This window comes from Oncorhynchus gorbuscha, linkage group LG09 (genome assembly GCF_021184085.1).
Source record: "Oncorhynchus gorbuscha isolate QuinsamMale2020 ecotype Even-year linkage group LG09, OgorEven_v1.0, whole genome shotgun sequence".
Classification (NCBI taxonomy): Eukaryota; Metazoa; Chordata; class Actinopteri; order Salmoniformes; family Salmonidae; genus Oncorhynchus; species Oncorhynchus gorbuscha.
This window is the reverse complement of record NC_060181.1, coordinates 40,725,749-40,747,603: the sequence shown is the minus strand read 5'-3', so window position 1 is coordinate 40,747,603 and position 21,855 is coordinate 40,725,749. Positions and strand designations below refer to the sequence as shown.

At 44.0% G+C, this 21,855-nt stretch overlaps 3 protein-coding genes across 8 annotated transcripts; 1 reads left to right on the top strand and 2 right to left on the bottom strand.

Moving 5' to 3' along the window:
* Positions 1 to 1,921: 1,921 nt before the first annotated feature.
* Positions 1,922 to 13,279, bottom strand: cdca8 (cell division cycle associated 8). 5 transcript variants are annotated; one of them, XM_046360940.1, is made up of 6 exons: positions 12,797 to 13,229; positions 12,564 to 12,692; positions 7,938 to 7,975; positions 2,769 to 2,844; positions 2,300 to 2,373; positions 1,922 to 2,100 (listed from the first exon to the last, which is right to left on the bottom strand). In XM_046360940.1, the coding sequence occupies exons 1-6, from the start codon at positions 12,894 to 12,896 to the stop codon at positions 2,020 to 2,022; spliced, it is 498 nt and encodes a 165-aa protein (XP_046216896.1). In that variant the 5' UTR covers positions 12,897 to 13,229; the 3' UTR covers positions 1,922 to 2,019. The 5 variants fall into 5 exon arrangements, with proteins under 5 accessions (XP_046216896.1, XP_046216894.1, XP_046216895.1 ...); XM_046360938.1 differs by lacking the exon at positions 1,922 to 2,100 and having other exon boundaries at positions 2,108 to 2,373; XM_046360939.1 differs by lacking the exons at positions 1,922 to 2,100; positions 2,300 to 2,373; positions 2,769 to 2,844 and adding an exon at positions 3,313 to 3,680 and having other exon boundaries at positions 12,797 to 12,888; positions 13,149 to 13,279.
* A 76-nt stretch (positions 13,280 to 13,355) lies between these two features.
* On the top strand, positions 13,356 to 18,815 carry c19h1orf109 (c19h1orf109 homolog (H. sapiens)). 2 transcript variants are annotated; one of them, XM_046360935.1, is made up of 4 exons: positions 13,356 to 13,853; positions 13,952 to 14,131; positions 14,366 to 14,484; positions 18,437 to 18,815. In XM_046360935.1, exons 1-4 carry the CDS (start codon positions 13,585 to 13,587, stop codon positions 18,484 to 18,486), a joined length of 618 nt encoding a protein of 205 aa, XP_046216891.1. In that variant the 5' UTR covers positions 13,356 to 13,584; the 3' UTR covers positions 18,487 to 18,815. The 2 variants fall into 2 exon arrangements, with proteins under 2 accessions (XP_046216891.1, XP_046216892.1); XM_046360936.1 differs by having other exon boundaries at positions 18,399 to 18,815.
* A 666-nt stretch (positions 18,816 to 19,481) lies between these two features.
* LOC124042813 (claudin-9-like) lies at positions 19,482 to 21,844 on the bottom strand. Its single transcript, XM_046360934.1, has one exon. The coding sequence runs from the start codon at positions 20,592 to 20,594 to the stop codon at positions 19,896 to 19,898; it is 699 nt and encodes a 232-aa protein (XP_046216890.1). The 5' UTR covers positions 20,595 to 21,844; the 3' UTR covers positions 19,482 to 19,895.
* Positions 21,845 to 21,855: the final 11 nt, after the last annotated feature.

The following is a 21,855-nucleotide window of genomic DNA, read 5'->3' as shown; positions in this document are numbered from 1 at the left end:
TGCCAAGCTTGTAACGTCATACCAAAGAAGACTCGAGAGTGTAATAGCTGCCAAAGATGCTTCAAAGTACTGAGTAAAGGGACATTTTTATAAATTTGTAGAAAATTCTAAAAGCCTGTTTTTGCTTCGTCATTATGGGGTATTGTGTGTAGATTGATCTTAATACATTTTAGAACAAGGCTGTAACATAACAAGCTGAAAAAAGTCAAAGGGCAACGTACTGAAGTACTTACTAAAGTAAAACTAAGCAATAAGCCCAAGGGGGTGTGGTATATAGTCAACATTCCAGGCTAAGGGCTGTTCTTAAGTGTGACGCCACAGAGTGCCCGGATACAGCCCTTCGCTGTGGTATATTGGAAATATACCAAACACCCGAGTTGCTTTATTGCTATTATAAACTGGTTACCAATGTAATTAGAGCAGTAAAAAGAAAGGTTTTGCCAAACCCATGGTATACGGTCTGATATACCACAGCTTTCAGCCAATCAGCATTCAGGGCTCTAACCACCCAGTTTATAATTAAAAACATACAAGCAATCCAAACACTAACAAAAGGGGTGTTGCAATATGTTTAATAGTAGTACCAAATGCCAGTTACAGGGAATGTGATTTGAGTAATTTAGACATTTATCATGAACCATCTCGCAACTTGCTACTAAAACATACCAACAACACAATTTAGATTGCTATGGAGTGTGACGTTTCGTCAGTTACTGCTTTGACATTGACTAGTAGTCTCTTTCCCCCCCCCAAGAGGATATATTTTGGGATTGTCACTAATCTACAGTTCAAATCCCATTGCCTTATATTATAGAGATTATATACCACACCTGTCTGAAATGGGTATCAGGGGCACGAATTGAATTCCAGGGGAGTAATGAGCAGACTGTCTCACGGAATCAATGTAGGCAAACAGTAATGTCCAGTTGTCTCTGACTACAGCATATTATGGCAACAAGAGAACATGAAAGACACTTGTATTTCTGTACTTTATTACTAGTACGACCAGAGCTTCATGTAGGCCTAGATCTGAAAGCCTACAGAGCCACAACCGCCTCCCACAAACAGCGGTCCCAACTTCCGTCACACAAATTAAGACGTTCCCCAGAAAGAGATTACACTTAAGGAAAATAACTGAACAAAACAGCACATTTACTTTTAAAAACAAATGTCCAAATACTACAAAAATCTAAAATGACATGGGCCGTAGTTACATCACACATTGAACTGGCACAACCACCACTATAGTGCAGACAGAGCTGTATTGATGAGACAGGCCAATAGATATAGCATTGACAATAACAGGGTCCCAAAATGAGTTTCAAACATGTTATGCTAGACTATGAGGGGAAGGGTGTAGTCAGGGTTTATTCATTTTAGTCATTTACAACCATGGCGTTATATAAATCACCATCATGGAAGACTAGAACATTCCCTTACTGCATGCATTGAGCATCCCTGAGAAATAGCGACTCAAAATCATGTCGAATTGATTTAAGAATCAAATATTTTAAATGAAAAGAATGCAACGATAAACACCCTGATGCAGACTTGACAGATAAACATAACTATGTATTAAAATAGAAGAAATATACAGACAGTAGTGTTAAAAAACATTTAAAAATGTGAATCTTGTACAACAAAAAAATGCTGGGACACAACCGGCTGCGAGTCCTATTGGGCTGCGCACAATTGGCCCAGTGTTGTCCGGGTTAGGGGAGGGTTTAGCTGGGGGTGTTTTACTTGGCTGATCACGCTCCTTCGCCTCGGACGTTAGTCGAACAGTGTTTCCGCCGACACATTGGTGCAGCTGGCTTCCGGGTTAAGTGGGCAGGTGTTTAAGAAGCGCAGGTCATGTTTTGGAGGACGCGCGACTCGACCTTCACCTCTCCCGAGACTGTTGGTGAGTTGCAGCGAACACAAGTGGCAAATGAATATCAAAGTCATTTCCATACATCCATAAAACACACACACCAACACATACAAAAATACTAGCAGATTTTGGCTGAGGAAAGGGTCTTACTTTTTGATGGAGGTGTTCTGCTGGCTGACTGACAGTGCTTTGGCCCTCTTTGACAGAGGTTTCCTAGTTGATTTACCCTGAGAATTGGACCATGTGGCAACAGTGCAGGTTTGAGTTAAACATGGTGCGGTACTAATACTGATATGGGCTATTGCTATAATTTGGAATAAAAATGTAAAAGCCTAAAGAAAGGAGGCTTTTGAGGACTACATTGAGTCTTCTGAAACTAAACACACGATAAGTCTCCCTAACCTTGCCAATGAATACATCACTAACCTTCTTCGGTCTGGCCATAATAGTGTTCTCCTCATCCTCTGAACTTGTCCAGACTTCACCTCTTTTCAATGTTACTGCAGTGGAGCAGAATAAGTTGAACATTCAGTGGGATCCCTTTCTGTTGCATTTCTCCCCAAGGCGAAGGTCGAGTCCCACCATGACCCACCTAACCGCGCTTCTTAACACCCGTCCACTTAACCCGAAAGCCAGCCACACCAATGTGTCGGAGGAAACACTAACTGACGACCTAACCCGGGCGACGCTTGGCCAATTGTGCGGCGCCCTATGGGACTCCCAATCACGGCCAGTTGTGATGCAGGCCGGGATCAAACCCGGGTCTGTAGTGACGCCTCTAGCACTGAGATGCAGTGCCTTAGACCGCTGTGCCACTCGGGAGGCCATCCAGTGGGATTCTAAAAAGAGTCACAGACCCATAACAACTGGTATGCAGTATAGCAAAGAGACTTGCCTTTTTTAGCAGTCTTGGGGAGAATAGTATGGACTTCAGCCATGATGCTCTCCACTTGTGCAGCCCCCTCTAATTTCTGGAAGTAGACAAATAGAGTGAACAGAGACTCTGTGTGGGTGGCAATTGATGTTGTGTCAAAACCATGGCCAGACTTAACTGACAGTTGATGAAATATTCCATTTTAATTTATACTGAACAAAAATATAAAACATTCAAAGTTTTTCCCATATTTCATGAGCGGAAATAAAATATGATTTTCCATACGCACAAAAGGCTTCTAGAATTTTACATCTGTTAGTGAGCATCTCTACTTGCCAAGATATGCCATACCTATCAGGTGGATGGATTATCAATAAGCTGATTAAACAGCATGATCATTACACAGGTGCACCTTGTGCCGGGGACAATAAAAAGCCACTAAAATGTGCAGTTGTATACAGATGTCTCAAGTTGAGGAAGCATGCAATTGGCATACTGACTGCAGGAATGTCCACCAGAGCTGATGACAGATAATTTAATGTTCAATACTCTACCATAAGCCACCTCCAACGTTGTTTTAAATGATTTAGCAATATGTCCAACCGGCCTCACAACTGCAGACCATGAGTAACCACTCTAGCCCAGGACCTCCACATCTGGCTTCTTCACCTGCGGATTAAACTGTGGGTTTACACAACCAAAGATTTTTCTTTCATCTGCGTGCTCATCGTCCTCACCAGGATCTTGACCTGACTGCAATTCGGCAACATAAACAACTTGAGTGGGCAAATGCTCACCTTCGATGGCCACTGGAGAGGTGTGCCCTTTATGGATTAATCCCGGTTCCAACTGTACCGGGAAAATGGCTGATGTCAATGTTGTGAACAAAGTGCCCCATGGTATCGGTGGGGTTATGATATGGGCAGGCGTAAGCTACGGACAACAAACACAATTGCATTTGAACTTGAATGGACAGAGATATGACGAGATCCTGGTGCCCATTGTCATCCATGGCCTGCATACTCAGACATGTCACGCATTGAGCATGTTTGGGATGCTCTGGACCAACGTGTATGACAGCGTGTTCCAGTAACCAACCATATTCATTGACTTCGCACAGCCATTGAAGAGGTGTAAGACAACATTCCACAATCAACAGCTTGATTAACTATACGCAAAGGAGATGTCTTGCTGCATGGGGTAAATGGTGGTCACACTAGATACTGACTGGTTTTCTGATCCATGCCCTTGTTAGCAGTCAATCAGGAGATTAAGAGTAGACCCGTGGTGGTTTGTGCTCAGCCCTCTCTTTTCCCTGGATCAACACAGTTGAGTTTTTCCTTGTTGTTCAAGACCAATTCATTCGGGTGACGGCACCAAGTATGAGAGGTTGAGGTTACTCCTCAAAAACACAAACAAATGCAAATCAGGGGGAGAAAAATAGGTTCATTCAAAAAAGGACAAATCATAGATGTTATGCTGAGAAGTAGATGTTCATTCTCCCCTGTCCTCAGTGATTCTCTCCACAGAACAAAGGGACGGGATGTAGTTTTATAACCCAACCCTAGCCTGTGGTTGACCAATTAGAATTCCTTGCAATAGAACTGGGCCAATGGCCAAATAACAAGTATCCTGTTTCAGGCTCAATGCCTTGACAAATTCCTCCCATGTCTGACCCGTTAACCATTAATTCCCTATTACAGAAAAAACACTTTCCATTGATACCGTTGGTCCCACCTCTGGTACCAAGTCATTGCTTTTCAAGTAAGTCTCAAGTCTTTGCACTCAAGTCCCAAGTCAAGACAGGCAAGTCCGAGTCAAGTCTCAAGTCCTAAACAAGTCAATGTGCTCTTCACCAAATGTATTGCCATTTCATATTTTTAACAAGAGTAATAGTTAGTATATTAGATTCACGCAAATCATGAATGCTTTTAAAAATACCTATATACACACTGCTCAAAAAAATAAAGGGAACACTTAAACGACACAATGTAACGCCAAGTCAATCACACTTCTGTGAAATCAAACTATTCACTTAGGAAGCAACACTGATTGACAAATTTCACATGCTGTTGTGCAAATGGAATAGACAACAGGTGGAAATTATAGGCAATTAGCAAAACACCCCCAATAAAGGAGTGGATCTGCAGGTGGTAACCACAGACCACTTCTCAGTTCCTATGCTTCCTGGCTGATGTTTTGGTCACTTTTTGAATGCTGGCGGTGCTTTCACTCTAGTGGTAGCATGAGACTGAGTCTTACAACCCACACAAGTGGCTCAGGTAGTGCAGCTCATCCAGGATGACACATCAATGCGAGCTGTGGCAAGAAGGTTTGCTGTGTCTATCAGCGTAGTGTCCACAGCATGGAGGCGCTACCAGGAGACAAGCCAGTACATCAGGAGACGTGGAGGAGGCCGTAGGAGGGCAACAACCCAGCAGCAGGACCGCTACCTCTGCCTTTGTGCAAGGAGGAGCAGGAGGAGCACTGCCAGAGCCTTGCAAAATAGACCTCCAGCAGGCCACAAATGTGCATGTGTCTGCTCAAACAGTCAGAAACAGACTCCATGAGGGTGGTATGAGGGCCCGACGGCCACAGGCTCATCAACTTATCCTGACCGCTGGCTACTCCCTTCCGTCTTCCAGTTGCACCCCTTCTGAAAAAACCTACATCTCGATCCCTCGATGTTAACAACTACAGACCAGTATCCCTTCTTTCTTTTCTCTCCAAAACTCTGAACATGGAATGACCTTCTTGATTTCCCCTAGTCTTCCAGGCTCTTCTCTGTATCCTCCTTGGTTAGCCTGACAGGTCGCTCCTACCAGGTGGCTTGAGCTTATACAGCCCAACACCGTGCAGGACGTTTGGCATTTGCCAGTCAGAACACAGATCCTGGACAGGCATCACGGTGGCACGTTCCTGTGTTCATTCACAACAGAAAGCTGCCTCACAATATTGAAGCGCAGGTCCTAATCCAGGCACTTGACACTGCAACTCGCTGTTGGCTGGGCTCCCTGCCTGTGCGTGGGCAGCCCGTCTAGTGAGTTCTCTCACGTCACCCCGCTCCTCCGCTCTCTCCACAGCTCGCATCCGCTACAAGACCAACGGAGCCGGCACCTCAGTACCTCCAGGCTCTGATCAGGCCCTACACCCAAATAAGGGCACTGCGTTCCCCCAGGGGGCTCTGTTCACTGAGGAAGTACAGTTCCCGCTCAGCCCAGAGCCAGGACAGCGGAGTCAATCACCATTGGCTCTGGATAAGAGCGTCTGCTAAATGACTTAAATGTAAATGTAAATGTAACACCAATATTGGCAAATTCGCCACTGGCGCCCTGTGCTCTTCACAGATGAAAGCAGGTTCACACTGAGCACGTGACAGGCGTGACAGTCTGAAGACGCCGTTGGAGAACGTTCTGCTGCCTGTAACATCCTCCAGCATGACCGGTTTGGCGGTGGGTCAGTCATGGTGTGGGGTGGCATTTCTTTGGGGGGCCGCACAGCCCTCCATGTGCTCGCCAGAGGTAGCCTGACTGCCATTAGGTACCCGAGATGAGATCCTCAGACCCCTTGTGAGACCATATGCTGATGCAGTTGGCCCTGGGTTCCTCCTAATGCAAGACCTCATGTGGCTGGAGTGTTTCAGCAGTTCCTGCAAGAGGAAGGCATTGATGCTATGGACTGGCCCGCCCATTCCCCAGACCTGAATCCAATTGAGCACACCTGGGACATCATGTCTCGCTCCATCCACCACGTTGCACCACAGACTGTCCTGGAGTTGGCGGATGCTTTAGTCCAGGTCTGGGAGGAGATCACTCAGGAGACCATCCGCCACCTCATCAGGAGCATGCCCAGGCGTTGTAGGGAGGTCAAACAGGCACGTGGAGGGCACACACAGTACTGAGCCTCATTTTGACTTGTTTTAAGGACATCACATCAAAGTTGGATCAGCCTGTAGTGTGGTTTTCCACTTTAATTTTGAGTGTCACTCCAAATCCAGACCTCCATGGGTTGATAAATTTGATTTCCATTGATAATTTGTGTGATTGTTGTCAGCACAATCAACTATGTAAAGAAAAAAGTATTTAATAAGAATATTTAATTCATTCAGATCTAGGATGTGTTATTTTAGTGTTCCCTTTATTTTTTGGAGCAGTGTATTTATTAATTTCCAAATAAACGTTATATTTCCATAGAAATACATGGGTAGCCATGAGAAAGCCCCCCGAATAGTGATCGACTATGGGGGATCGCAATCGCCCAACCGTAACACACACACATTCCCCTCTGTGTGGTTACAGTAGGCTAACGTATGTCAATGGTTTTAGGAACAGCAGTACCATCAGGCAGGATTTAGGCTACCAACTGCCTAGCCAGTTGTAGTTCAATCTTGGGTGCAATGATCACGTTCCCACATTGACTGACTGTGTGGAGGCTCATTGATTTAACGTTAAGTTATGCTACACTAGCAAAGTTATATATAGCTGTCGGCTATGTTAGCCACAATTTACCATTTTTTGTGCAGCTTCAAATGTCGAACAAAGTTGGTTGTTGCGCCACCGTCTGTAATTTTCTTCCCGCATGTTTTGCAAGTTGCATTTTTTTTGTTGATACACTGTCGTCTTCATATCCGAAAATAATGATTTAGGGTATCATCTTTCCAAGGGATCCATCTGAATTCACCCACTGACGTTCCTCTGCAATACCATGCACAACTTTTTCTCAGCTGGCACAATTTGATTGGCTGCTGTCCGATTCAAACTGTAATCCATTAAATGAAGAGTTTACACGCTGCACACTTTAAAATAGCATTATTTTTTATATTTGGGCTTGGGGGAGGGTATCAAGTCAGGTCGAGTCATAAGGCTCAAGTCCAAGTCAAGAGTCATTAGTGTTAAAGTCAAAGTCGAGTTGCAGGTCATCATATTTGTGACTCGAGTCCACCTCTGGCTAGTACCCTCTTGACCGTTAGTACTCTGCGTTGTGTATTATTTTGTAAAAAAATTTACACCCCTACCTTTTTTTAAAGGTACCTGTGACCAACAGATGCATATTTGTATTCCCAGTCATGTGAACTCCATTGATCACAGCCTAACAAATGTATTTCAATTGACTGATTTCCTTATATGAACTGTAACTCAGTAAAATCTTCAATTGTTAAGTTTATGTTTTGGTTCAGTGTAGAAAACTCACCTTGACATCCTCCACCGGTGACTTTGGTTTCTCTGACCCTGTGGGGGTAAAGGAGACATTTTATCTGACAAACGTACACAACATAGGTTGACCAAAAGTATGTGGACATATACTCAAACATCTCATTCCAAAATCATGGGCATTAATATGGAGGTCTCCCCTTTGCTGCAATAACAGCCCCCACTCTTCTCGGAAGGCTTTCCACTAGATGTTGGAACACTGCTGCGGGAACTTGCTTCCATTCAGCCACGAGAATTAGTGAGGTCGGGCAATTAGGCCCAACATTTTATCCCAAAGGTGTTTGATGTGGTTAAGTTCAGGGCTCTGTGCAGGCCAGTCAAGATCTTCCACACCGGTCTCAACAAACCATTTCTGTATGCACCTCGCTTTGTATACAGGGGCATTGTCATGCTGAAACAGAAAAGCGCCTTCCCCAAACTGTTGCCACAAAGTTGGAAGGAGGGAATCATCTAGAATGTCATTGTATGCTGTAGCGTTAAGATTTCCCTTCACTGGAACTAAGGGACCTAGCTCAAACCATTAAAAACAGCCCCAGAACAATATTCCTCCACCAAACTTTAGTTGGCACTATGCATTCAGGCAGGTAGCATTCTCCTGGCATCCGCCAAACCCAGATTAGTCCATCTGACTGTCAGATTCTGAAGAGTGATTCATCACTCCAGAGAACGCGTTTCCACTACTCCAGAGTTAAATGGCGTTGCACATGGTGAAATTAGGCTTATGTGCGGCTGCTCGGCCATGGAAACCCATTCCATGAAGCTTCCGACGAACATTTTTTGTGCGGACGCTGCTTCCAGAGGCAGTTTGGAACTCTGTAGTGAGTTTTGCAACCGAGGAAAGACTATTTTTACGCGCTTCAGCGGGCCTGTTCTGAGCTTGTGTGGCCTACCACTGCACAGCTGAGCTGTTGTTGCTCCTAGACGTTAACTTCACAATAACAACACTTACAGTTGACCTGGGCAGCTTTACCAGGGTAGAATTTTGACAACCTGACTTGTTGGAAAAGTTGCATCCTATGACACTGCCACGTTGAAAGACACTGAGCTCTTCAGTAAGGCCATTCTTCTGCCAATGTTTGTCAATGGAGATTGAAATCGAGCACACAGCCATGCACTTTATTTTAAGAATGTGAAAAGTCGGAATAAGAGCAGAGAGAATGATTTATTTCAGGTTTTACTTCTTTCATTACATTCCAAGTGGGTCAGATATTTACATACACTCAATTATTATTTGGTAGCATTGCCTTTAAATTGTTGAACATGGGCCAAACGTTTTGGGTAGCCTACCACAAGCTTCCCACAATAAGTTGGGTGAATTTGGCCCACTCCTCCTGACAGAGGTGGTATGACAGTCAGGTTTATAGGCCTCCTTCCTTGCAGATGCTTTTTCAGCTACGCCTACAACTTTTCTATAGGATTAAGGTCAGAGTTTTGTGATGGCCACTCCAATATTTTGACTTTGTTGTCCTCCTTAAGCCATTTTGCCACAACTTCGGAAGTATGCTTGGGGTCATTGTCCACTTGAAAGACCCATTCGCGACCAAGCTTTAACTTTCTGACTGATGTCTTGAGATGTTGCTTCAATATATCCACATCATTGTCCTGCCTCATGATGCCATCTATTTTGTGAAGTGCACCAGTCCCTCCTGCAGCAAAGCACCCCCACAACATGGTGCTACCACCCCCGTGTTTCACAGTTGGGATGGTGTTCTTCAGCTTGCAAACCTCACCCTTTTTCCTCAACCACTCCACAAATGTATTGTTTAACTATAGTTTTGGCAAGTCGGTTAGGACATCTACTTTGTGCATGACAAGTAATTCTTCCAACAATTGTTTACAGAGAGATTATTTCACTTATAATTCACTGTATCAAAATTCCAGCGGGTCAGAAGTTTACATACAGTAAGTTGACTGTGCCTTTAAACAGCTTGGAACATTTCAGAAAAGTATGTCATGGCTCTAGAAGCTTCTGATAGGTAAACCTCCAAATGACTCAAATTAGCCTGTGGACGTACAGTGCTCAAATAAATGAAGGGAACACTAAAATAACATCCTAGATCTGAATGAATGAAATATCCTTATTAAATACTTTTTTCTTTACATAGTTGAAAGTGCTGACAACAAAATCACACAAAAATTATCAATGGAAATCAAATTTATCAACCCATGGAGGTCTGGCTTTGGAGTCACACTCAAAATTAAAGTGGAAAACCACACTACAGGCTGATCCAACTTTGATGTAATGTCCTTAAAACAAGTCAAAATGAGGTTCAGTAGTGTGTGTGTGGCCTCCACATGCCTGTATGACCTCCCTACAACGCCTGGGCATGCTCCTGATGAGGTGGCGGATGGTCTCCTGAGGGATCTCCTCCCAGACCTGGACTACAGCATCCGCCAACTCCTGGACAGTCTGTGGTGCAATGTGGCGTTGGTGGATGGAGCGAGACATGATGTCCCAGATGTGCTCAATTGGATTCATGTCTGGGGAACCGGCGGGCCAGTCCATAGCATCAATGCCTTCCTCTTGCAGGAACTGCCGACACACTCCAGCCACATGAGGTCTAGCATTGTCTTGCATTAGGAGGAACCCAGGACCAACAGCACCAGCATATGGTCTCACAAGGGGTCTGAGGATCTCATCTCGGTACCTAATGGCAGTCAGGCTACCTCTGGCGAGCACATGGAGGGCTGTGCGGCTCCCCAAAGAAATGCCACCCCACACCATGACTGACCCACCGCCAAACCAGTCATGCTGGAGGATGTTGCAGGCAGAACGTTCTCTACGGCGTCTCCAGACTCTGTCACGTCTGTCACGTGCTCAGTGTGAACCTGCTTTCATCTGTGAAGAGCACAGGGCACCAGTGGCGAATTTGCCAATCTTGGTGTTCTCTGGCAAATGCCAAACGTCCTGCACGGTGTTGGGCTGTAAGCACAACCCCCGACCAAAACATCAGCCAGGAAGCATAGGAACAAAGAAGTGGTCTGTGGTTACCACCTGCAGAACCACTCCTTTATTGGGGGTGTCTTGCTAATTGCCTATAATTTCCACCTGTTGTCTATTCCATTTGCACAACAGCATGTGCAATTTATTGTCAATCATTGTTACTTCTAAGTGGACAGTTTGATTTCACTGAAGTGTGATTGACTTGGAGTTACATTGTGTTGTTTAAGTGTTCCCTTTATTTTTTTGAGCAGTGTATCTCAAGGCCTACCTTCAAACTCAGTGCCTCCTTGTTTGACATCATGGGAAAATCTAAAGAAATCAGCCAAGACCTCAGGAAAAACAATTGTAGACCTCCACAAGTCTGGTTCATCCTTGGGAGCAATTTCCAAATGCCTGAAGGTACCACATTCATCTGTATAAACAATAGTACGCAAGTGTAAACACCATGGGACCACAGAGCCGTCACACCGCTCAGGCAGGAGACGCGTTCTGTCTCCTAGAGATGAACGTACTTCGGTGCGAAAAGTCAAAATCAATCCCAGAACAACAGCAAAGGACCTTGTGAAGATGCTGGAGGAAACCGGTACAAAAGTATCTATATCCACAGTAAAACAAGTCCTATATCGACATAACCTGAAAGGCCTCTCAGCAAGGAAGAAGCCACTGCTCCAAAACCGCCAAAAAAAAGCCAGACTACGGTTTGCAACTGCACATGAGACAAAGATTGTAGTTTTTGAAGAAATGTCCTCTGGTCTGATGAAACAAAAATATTACTGTTTGGCCATAATAACCATTGTTATGTTTGGAGGAAAAAGGGGGAAGCTTGCAAGCCAAAGAACACCATCCCAACCATAAAGCACGGGTGTGGCAGCTCATGTTGTGGGGGTGCTTTGCTGCAGGAGGGACTGGTGCACTTCACAAAATAGATGGCAACATGAGGAAGGACAATGATGTGGATATATTGAAGCAACATCTCAAGACATCAGTCAGGAAGTTAAAGCTTGGTTGCAAATTGGTGTTCCAAGTGGACAATGACCCCAAGCATACTTCCAAAGTTTTGGCAAAATGGCTTAAGGACAACAAAGTCAAAGTATTGGAGTGGCCATGACCTCAATCCTATAGACCAGCTCTGTCAGGAGGAACAGGCCAAAATTCTCCCAACTTATTGTGGGAAGCTTGTGGAAGGCTACCAGAAACATTTGACCCAAGTTAAACAATTTAAAGTCAATGCTACCAAATACTAATTGAGTGTATGTAAACTTCTGACCCACTGGGAATGTGAAAGAAAGAAAATTTTAAATAAATCACTCTACTATTATTCTGACATTTCACATTCTTAAAATAAAGTGGTGATCCTAACTGACCTAAGACAGGGACTTTTTACCAAGATTAAATGTCAGGTATTGTGAAAAACTGAGTTTACATGTATTTGGCTAAGGTGTATGTAAACTTCCGACTTCAACTGTGTGTGTGTGTGTGTGTGTGTGTGTGTGTGTGTGTGTGTGTGTGTGTGTGTGTGTGTGTGTGTGTGTGTGTGTGTGTGTGTGTGTGTGTGTGTGTGTGTGTGTGTGTGTGTGTGTGTGTGTGTCACACAAAAAAGTATCTCTAACCAACTTTTCCCATGTGGTTGTCATCAGGTGCATGAGTCTTCACCTAACTTACCACAATGCTCAAGCCAGTTCATCTGCCTCACTGTTTTAGGCAGCTTGATCACAGCCATGTTGAAGAAGTTGTCTGCATCTTTCAGGAGACCGTTTGTCCTCTCCTTTAGCCTTTCAACTACAGTTTTCACTGAAAATAAAAACGTTAGTATAACTTCTCCAACCACACGTTAACATTCACATAATGGCTAACAGCTAACTTGCATATACATGCTCTTTGTCATTGGTCCTTACCCTCACTGTCGAAATCTTCGAGAAAAGCCTCCAATTTGTCCAACTTGGGGTTTTTACGTTGTTTGGTCTTCTTTGGTCGTCCCATTGTGACTCTGTGCATTGGTACCAACAGTAAATTGGTGCTTGGTATAGTCAAGCAGCTAAAATGTTGCTAGTAGTAACTAATGTTAGCTAGCCCTTGTTTGAACTATTCAGGCATCATGAGCTAGCGAACTTTACATGATTTAGCCAGGTTGAAACTGCTCCGTTTCAAAAGTCCCTGTTTCACTTCAAATTTGAAATACATAAAATGCAATGGTATTGTAAACATTGAGGTTAACTGTTTGACATGTTTAATTTCATTATGATTTACCCGGTGACGGTATTTTTTAAATTTCCTAGTTAGAAACGTAATTCTGCTGCTCCCTCTCTTTCCAGCTGGAGAAATTTTTAAATGTCCACGCAGACAGAAGAAATTTTCAGAGATCAGCCAATAAGGATACGCTTTACCTTGACGTCATTTTGGAACCATTATTAACCTATCATTTTGAAGAACGTCCATGTTTAGATCACGTGACCGGAAATGTAATAAAATTAACGTGAGGAGGTACAAATGTTGACTGGAAAACTTAAGTGACAGTCATTTTTGAAGGGTATCGTCCGTTTTTAGATTAAGTTGAATGTTTTATTTATTTAGCTGTGTATCAGATTTATTCCAGCAAATCATTTCGTTGTCGCTGTCTTTTTTCACCATCCACATGGCTTTCGCTGTTGAGTTGTAAGGTGTGTTAACTAAACTAGCTAGCCAAATGTCGAAGTCTGTGTTATTTTCGGTTTACCAAACATTTAAAAAATGCTTTCAAATCTTGGAGAACAATCAGAAAGTATGGAATTCAGTTTTGGCTGAATGCAAGCCTTTAATGGTTTCACTTGGAAACCTGGAAGAGCAGTTGAGGGCGTTTCAAAAGGTCCAAATCGCCAACACCCCTCTTCACACCTTTCCTGATCTGCACCAGCGTCTTCACTTCAAGCTCATACAGGCAGTGGACATAGTTTTGGGAAAACTCACTGACAAAATGTAAGATAAATGGTAGCTCACTCCATAAACTCTTTAAAATAGTGCAGAGAAAGCTTGAACACATTTTTGAAACCAAAAATGACTCATATTTCTTACAGGTGTTCTCTCCAGTCTGTGCGAGATGCTATCAGTAATCAGGTGTCTGCTGCGTTCCAGTTATATGAGCAGAATATAGGCAGCCTTGACCTAGCTACCTGCACCCAGAGATCTGCAGTCGCTCCATCCATCGCTGACATGTTGGAGTGGCTTCAGGATGCGGAGCGTTACTATCGTCAACAGTATCCTTTCCTGTGTCACTGTATTACTGTACCAGTACTAGGGGTGCACAATACATTTGCATTGTGTGTGATCAATTGTGGGCATGCTTCTCGACTGCATACTGCTGAGGAAGGTTTGGAGCTGAAACGCATCAATTCAGTGTGTGGCATTACACATTTTGAAATCTACCATTTGGAAAAGGTCCTATTGTTGATTTGTGTGAGAAAGATAGTTTTCCTCATCTACATGTACAGGTTTCTGAGAAGAAAGAACTTGCTGCTGACACTGAGGGCTGATGACCTCTCCCTTCTGCAAACTGCTCCCAAGAGATGGGAGTCCCTGGAAACACCCAGTGGAGAGGAGAGCATATCAGGTAAACCTATCAATGGTGCTCTATTTTCTGTATATACCGTGCTTTCAGGAAGTATTCACACATCTTGACTTTTTATACATTTTGTTGTGACACAATGTGGGATAAAAATGGATGTAATTGTACTTTTTTTATCAACGGTCTACACAAAATACTCTGTCAAAGACAAATCAATTATAAAATGAAATAAAAATACTTTATGGAAAATTAAACACTAATATATCTTCATTAGATAAGTATTCAACCCCCTGTTTCAATACATTTTATAATCATCTTTGGCAGCGATTGCAGATGTGAGTCTTTATGGGTAAGTCTAGAAGCACGGTGGCTAGGAAAAACTCCCTAGAAAGGCCAAAACCTAGGAAGAAACCTAGAGAGGAACCAGGCTATGTGGGGTGGCCAGTCCTCTTCTGGCTGTGCCAGGTGGAGATTATAACAGAAGATGGTCAAATGTTCATAAATGACCAGTATGGTCAAATAATAATAAGGCAGAACAATTGAAACTGGAGCAGCAACACAGCCAGGTGGACTGGGGACAGCAAGGAGTCATCATGTCAGGTAGTTCTGGGGGATGGTCCTAGGGCTCAGGTCCTCCGAGAAAGAGAGAATTAGAGAGAGGACACTTAAATTCACACAGGACACCGAATAGGACAGGGGAAGTACTCCAGATATAACAAACTGACCCTAGCCCCCCGACACACAAACTACTGCAGCATAAATACTGGAGGCTGAGATGGGAGGGGTCAGGAGACACTGTGGCCCCATCCGAGGACACCCCCGGACAGGGCCAAACAGGAAGGATATAACCCCACCCACTTTGCCAAAGCACAGCCCCCACACCACTAGAGGGATATCTTCAACCACCAACTTACCATCCTGAGACAAGGCAGAGTATAGTCCACAAAGATCTCCGCCACGGCACAACCCAAGGGGGGGCGCCAACCCAGACAGGAAGATCACATCAGTGACTCAACCCACTCAAGTGACGCACCCCTCCTAGGGACGGTATGAAAGAGCCCCAGTAAGCCAGTGACTCAGCCCCTGTAATAGGGTTAGAGGCAGAGAATCCCAGTGGAAAGAGGGGAACCGGCCAGGCAGAGACAGCAAGGGCGGTTCGTTGCTCCAGAGCCTTTCCGTTCACTTTCCCACTCCTGGGCCAGACTACACTCAATCATATGACCCACTGAAGAGATGAGTCTTCAGTAAAGACTTAAAGGTTGAGACCGAGTTTGCGTCTCTTACATGGGTAGGCAGACCATTCCATAAAATTGGAACCCCCTTTGAGTGAGCCCTGCCTCCAGCTGTTTGCTTAGAAATTCTAGGGACAATTAGGAGGCCTGCGTCTTGTGACGTGTAGGTATGTACGGCAGGACCAAATCAGAGAGATCGGTAGGAGCAAGCCCATGTAATGCTTTGTAGGTTAGCAGCAAAACCTTGAAATCAGCCCTTGCCTTGACAGGAAGCCAGTGTAGGGAGGCTAGCACTGGAGTAATATGATCAATTTTTGGGGTTCTAGTCAGGATTCTAGCAGCCGTATTTAGCACTAACTGAAGTTTATTTTGTGCTTTATCCGGGTAGCCGGAAAGTAGAGCATTGCAGTAGTCTAACCTAGAAGTGACAAAAGCATGGATTAATCTTTCTGCATCATTTTTGGACAGAAAGTTTCTGAGTTTTGCAATGTTACGTAGATGGAAAAAAGCTGTCCTTGAAATGGTCTTGATATGTTCTTCAAAAGAGAGATCAGGGTCCAGAGTAACGCCGAGGTCCTTCACAGTTTTATTTGAGACGACTGTACAACCATTAAGATTAATTGTCAGATTCAACAGAAGATCTCTTTGTTTCTTGGGACCTAGAACAAACATCTCTGTTTTGTCCGAGTTTAAAAGTAGAAAGTTTGCAGCCATCCACTTCCTTATGTCTGAAACACATGCTTCTAGCGAGGGCAATTTTGGGGCTTCACCATGTTTCATTGAAATGCACAGCTGTGTATCATCCGCATAGCAGTGACAGTTCACATTATGTTTTTGAATGACATCGCCAAGAGGTAAAATATATAGTGAAAACAATAGTGGTCCTAAAACGGAACCTTGAGGAACACCGAAATTTACAGTTGATTTGTCAGACAAACCATTCACAGAGACAAACTGATATCTTTCCGACAGATAAGATCTAAACCAGGCCAGAACTCGTCCGTGTAGACCAATTTGGGTTTCCAATCTCTCCAAAAGAATGTGGTGATGGATGGTATCAAAAGCAGCACTAAGGTCTAGGAGCATGAGGACAGATGCAGAGCCTCGGTCTGATGCCATTAAAAGGTCATTTACCACCTTCACATGTGCAGTCTCAGTGCTATGATGGGGTCTAAAACCAGACTGTAGCATTTCGTATACATTGTTTGTCTTCAGGAAGGCAGTGAGTTGCTGCACAACAGCCTTTTCTAAAAATTGAGAGGAATGGAAGATTCGATATAGGCTGATAGTTTTTTAAATATTTTCTGGGTCAAGGTTTGGCTTTTTCAAGAGAGGCTTTATTACTACCACTTTTAGTGAGTTTGGTACACATCCGGTGGATAGAGAGCCGAGCACAGGAAGCAGCTCTTTCAGTAGTTTAGTTGGAATAGGGTCTAGTATGCAGCTTGAAGGTTTAGAGGCCATGATTATTTTCATTGTGTCGAGATATAGTACTAAAACACTTGAGCGTCTCTCTTGATCCTAGGTGGTTGTTGATCATTGCTAGATAGTCATTTTCAAGTCTTGTCATAGATTTTCAAGCCAATTTTAGTCAAAACTGTAATTAGGCCACTCTGAACATTCAATGTCATCTTGGTAAGTAACTCCAGTGTATATTTGGCCTTGTGTTTTAGGGTATTGTCCCTCTGAAAGGGGAATTTGTCTCCCAGTGTCTGTTGGAAAACAGACTGAACCAATTTTTTAAAATCTAGGATTTTGCCTGTGCTTAGCTCTTTCTTTTTATCCCCCAAAAACCTTCCTCGTCCTTGCCGATGACAAGCGTATCATATCATGATGCAGCCACCACCATGCTTGAAAATACAGAGAGGTGGTACTCACTGATATGTTGTATTGGATTTGCCCCAAACATAACGCTTTCTATTCAGGACAAAAATATAATTTCTCGCCACAGTTTTTGCAGTATTACTTTCGTGTCTTATTGCAAACAGGATGCATATTTTGTATTATGTACAGGCTTCCTCCTTTTCACTGTCATTTATGTTAGTATTGTGGAGTAACTACAATGTTGCTGATCCATCCTCAGTTATCTCCTATCACAGTCATTAAACTCTAACTGTTTTAAAGTCACCATTGGCCTCATGGTGAAATCCCTGAGTGGTTTCCTTCCTCTTTGGCGACCTGAGTTAGGAAGGACGCCTGTATCTTTGTAGTAACTGGGTGGATCAACACACCATCCAAAGTGTAGTTAATAACTGTACCATGCTCAAAGGGATATTTAATTTCTGTTTTTTTTAACCAATCTACCAATAGGTGCCCTTCTTTGTGAGGCATTGGAAAATCTCCCTGGACTTTGTGGTTAAATCTGTACTTGAAATTCCCAGCACGACTGAGGGACCTTACATATTGCGCACAGAGTCCATGCAACTTATTATGTGACTTAAGCACATTTTTACTTCTGAAGTTAAGGCTTGCGATCACAAAAGGGTTGAATACTTACTTATTGGCTCAATACATTTCCGCTTTTAATTTTTCATTAATTTGTAAACAATTCCTATTTGACATTATTGGGTGTTGAGTGACACAATCTCAATTTAATCCATTTAAAATTCAGTCTGAAACACAATGAAATGTGTAAAAAGTCTAGGGGTGTGAATACTTTCTGAAGGCACTGTAATTACCCTCACCGAATGTAACAAACTCATGTAGTTATTCTGCATACTCTTTCAGATACACTGTTTAAAGTGTCCTTTTTTATTGAGTCTCAGTGAAAGAGAACTACCAGGATGTCTGCAAGATGACTACCCGGTGGATGTGATTGTCCACTTTCAGATGGTCTACAATAACAGGACTCCGTAATGGGTTGAAGAGTAAAAGAACAAACTGGGGTCAGGTTGATCTTGACTTGGATGTGTCAGCCCTGATCGGTGCAGAGCACCTGACTGGACTGGATGTGGACAAAGGAGAGGACTGAACAAGGCAGAGGACAGAGGGTCAGAATTGTAACAGAGCTCTGTTACCATTCTAGCTCAGGTCTTTGCTGTTGTATCACTGTTGACTTCTAAGCAACAAAAAAATGTATTGTGGACAAACATTTGAAATGTCATGGAGTATATGAGAAATAATAAATAGACAACTTTTGTTACACCTCTCTTGCTCCAACTATCTGTTTTATTCAGGATCCCATTTCCTCAGATCAAACGGTTGGCCCTTGCTAACCTGAAAGATCAAATTAATTTGACAGGAACACCAACAGCCTATAGGAGGGCTAGATTGAGCCATCATTATATTACCCAAGGTCAGAGCAACAGGAACACATTTAGAGTTGTGCACAGCTGAACATTTAGCACAGATATGAGGCCCCCAATATTCTGGGCAAACAATGAAAAAAGGTCAGTTTGTCATGAACTAAACATATGTAAAAACATAACACCCTTGGAAAAAATCTGTTTATTCTTTTACAATTTTGACTTATTCAAACTCCATTACATAGTCATGAGACAAAATCTGTGAAGTAATTTAACAGACATCTGAGAAGAATTGTGAGAGAAATCAATCAAATCTTCACAACACAAGGCACACAAAACAAATATCTTAAAGATGTTTATGGTGATAGATGTCGTGTCTTCCAGGCACCCGCTGAAGTATTGTGAGCTGTCTGTGCACTAATACTATATATCACGATGTAATAAATGTGTATTGTAGTCAATAAATACATTAGAATACAAATGAGGCGAATGAGACACCTGAAACCCCACCTCTTTAAGGAATACCTAGGATAGGATAAGTAATCCCTCTCACCCCCCCCCCTTTAAGATTTAGATGCACTATTGTAAAGTGACTGTTCCACTGGTTGTCATAAGGTGAATGCACCAATTTGTAAGTCGCTCTGGATAAGAGCGTCTGCTAAATGACTTAAATGTAAATGTAATGAAAGGCATAATGGAAAGTCTCAAACAATATGTAGAGATGAATATGTACAAATACATTTGAAACATATTAGTTCCAATAAATAAAAATGCATCAGGTTCACAGAAAAAGAGTGAAAGATCACTGCAGAGTAGAGCTTCAAATCCAATGCTTCCCATCGTCAAAACCTTCCAGGTCACAACTCCTCACCCCCACTCACAGTCCAAAACATGTTTCCTTTGCCTTCTACTTCCTCTTCTCAACCTTGCTCCTTCCCATACTCCAATTCATGCAATTATATTCACACATTTTCTCTGACTACACATATTCTTTCAGGGGCACGCTGTTAGAGGTGATAGGTTTCGGAGGATCGGGTGCGAGGGGGGAGGGGCGCAAGTTAGGAAAGCTCCGGCCCATGTATCCCCGGCGGTACTCCCCTCCTCCCCTCTCGATATGGGGGCAGGTGCTGCTCAGCACGGCCCCGCTGATTATCAGAATAACTGCAGATGCCCAACCCAGGTAGATCGCCTGGCCAAGCTCTCGCTTGTACATGACAGGCACGTTGGGGTTGTAGAAGTCCTGGACCACCGTGTTGGCGGTCCAGGAGACGGGCACCAGCACGCACAGGCCCGTCAGGATGAATAGCACGCCGCCGGAGAGGGCGATGCCCGCCTTGGCACGACGGTCGTCGCCAGCGCATGTGGTGCACTTCATGCCGCAGCAGGACACGGTGCAGGACAACCAGCCCAGGAAGATGGCCACACACATGAGGGCACGTGCTGCCTGGAGGTCCGGGGGCAGAGCCAGCATGGAGTCGTAGGTCTTGCACTGCATGTGGCCCGTGGTCTGGTAGATGCAGCTCATCCAGATGCCCTCCCACTTGATCTCGGAGGTGAGGATGTTGCTGCCGATGAAGGCTGACACCTTCCACTGAGGCAAGGCCGTCACAGCGATGGCCATGACCCAACCTGTCACTGCGCAGGTGAAGCTGATCAGCTGCATGCCTGTGTTGACCATGATGGCTGCTCTCGATGTCTTCTGACCACCTGAAACTGACCTTTAAAACACTTGTCTATGTCCTCTTTCTCACTTCAAGGCCCACTCCTTTGCTCCACCTGCTTTCTCTGTCTGGGCCTTTCACAATCCTGAATTTGAGTCACTCACTGTCCTGTCTTAAACTACCTTCCCTTCTCAAGCTTCTTATGTCTCTGTGTTTCTTTCCAACATCTAGTCGGATGTCTTCAACTCAGCGTTTTTCTACTCCCCCCCCCCGGTGATAGTCTTCTCTTCCTCCACCACCATCCGTCACTCCTAGCTCTCTTACTTTCCCCCTCTTACAAACTGATGAATTATTGACGAGTCAATAGCTGTGCAGCCGCTAGTGGCAGCTCACCTGTGTTTGATTGATCGAGCTTCAGAAACGGCACCATCAGGCCTAGTGGGTTTGTGGCTAGGGTATAATTGATGTCATCCACTTCTGTCAGCAGCTCTGGCCCTCTAACTGCCCACGAACCCAAGTGCTGAGCTGATCTAGGTGTAGCCTTACCTCGATACGTCAGGCTGATCAAATCTGATACTCGATTCGCTGGGAGCAAAAAAAGAACTGATACAGTCCTCTATGAGCAAAAAGGTCAACAGAAGATAAACAAAACATGAACCGATGTCTTGATAAAACACAAATAGGCCTTTGTCCATTTATGTCCTTTGTCCAAGTTCATCCTAAATTAGCCTCCAAATGAACCAAATCTTGATGGTTGATGCCAAAGTTGTTTCACCGCTAAAGCTTAAAATGTGTTATGATGGTGTCTTAAAGAACACAGCCTTGGAGAGTGAAGAGGCATCTGTCGCTGGCGCCTGTTGAAGTGTCTTCGTCACAATGCTCACAAAGGGCTCAGAGCCTGCCGAGCCACTTCAGACACGACGCAGGTTCAGCTTGCTGCCCTTCACCCCCCCCACACAAACCCAAATGAGTCAGTCCAATCTGGATGTTAGGGTATAGATAGCAGGCCAGACCACTTAGTCAAACTGCCAGGTAAGTGGAATAGTACATCCGTCCCTCCCATCTTCAGAACAACCTCAGTTTTACCGTCAACCTGTGAGAGCAACACAGTGTCTGGAAAGAGAAGGGGAACTGGACAGTACAGGGGGAGGGAAAGGGGGTGTCTGTAGGCGGATCAATTAATACAAAGATAATCAAGGGGGCCTCTACAATGGGGCTTAAATGCTCTGCTTTGCGCTACATGGCTAAATGAGCTTTTACAACTCTGCTTTTTGTCTG

What these genes read in the sequence shown, in the direction of transcription:
- c19h1orf109 (XM_046360935.1), top strand. Translation starts at nt 13,585, where the DNA reads ATGTCGAAGTCTGTGTTATTTTCGGTTTACCAAACATTTAAAAAATGC. An exon ending in GGAAAACTCACTGACAAAAT is followed by an intron (nt 13,854 to 13,951) that starts GTAAGATAAATG and finishes TATTTCTTACAG; the next exon opens with GTGTTCTCTCCAGTCTGTGC. An exon ending in TGGAGAGGAGAGCATATCAG is followed by an intron (nt 14,485 to 18,436) that starts GTAAACCTATCA and finishes ATTGAGTCTCAG; the next exon opens with TGAAAGAGAACTACCAGGAT.
- cdca8 (XM_046360937.1), bottom strand. Translation starts at nt 12,896, where the DNA reads ATGCACAGAGTCACAATGGGACGACCAAAGAAGACCAAACAACGTAAA. An exon ending in GAACTGGCTTGAGCATTGTG is followed by an intron (nt 7,976 to 12,563) that starts GTAAGTTAGGTG and finishes TTACCCCCACAG; the next exon opens with GGTCAGAGAAACCAAAGTCA. An exon ending in CACCGGTGGAGGATGTCAAG is followed by an intron (nt 3,681 to 7,937) that starts GTGAGTTTTCTA and finishes TGTTGTCCGTAG; the next exon opens with CTTACGCCTGCCCATATCAT.
- LOC124042813 (XM_046360934.1), bottom strand. Translation starts at nt 20,594, where the DNA reads ATGGTCAACACAGGCATGCAGCTGATCAGCTTCACCTGCGCAGTGACA.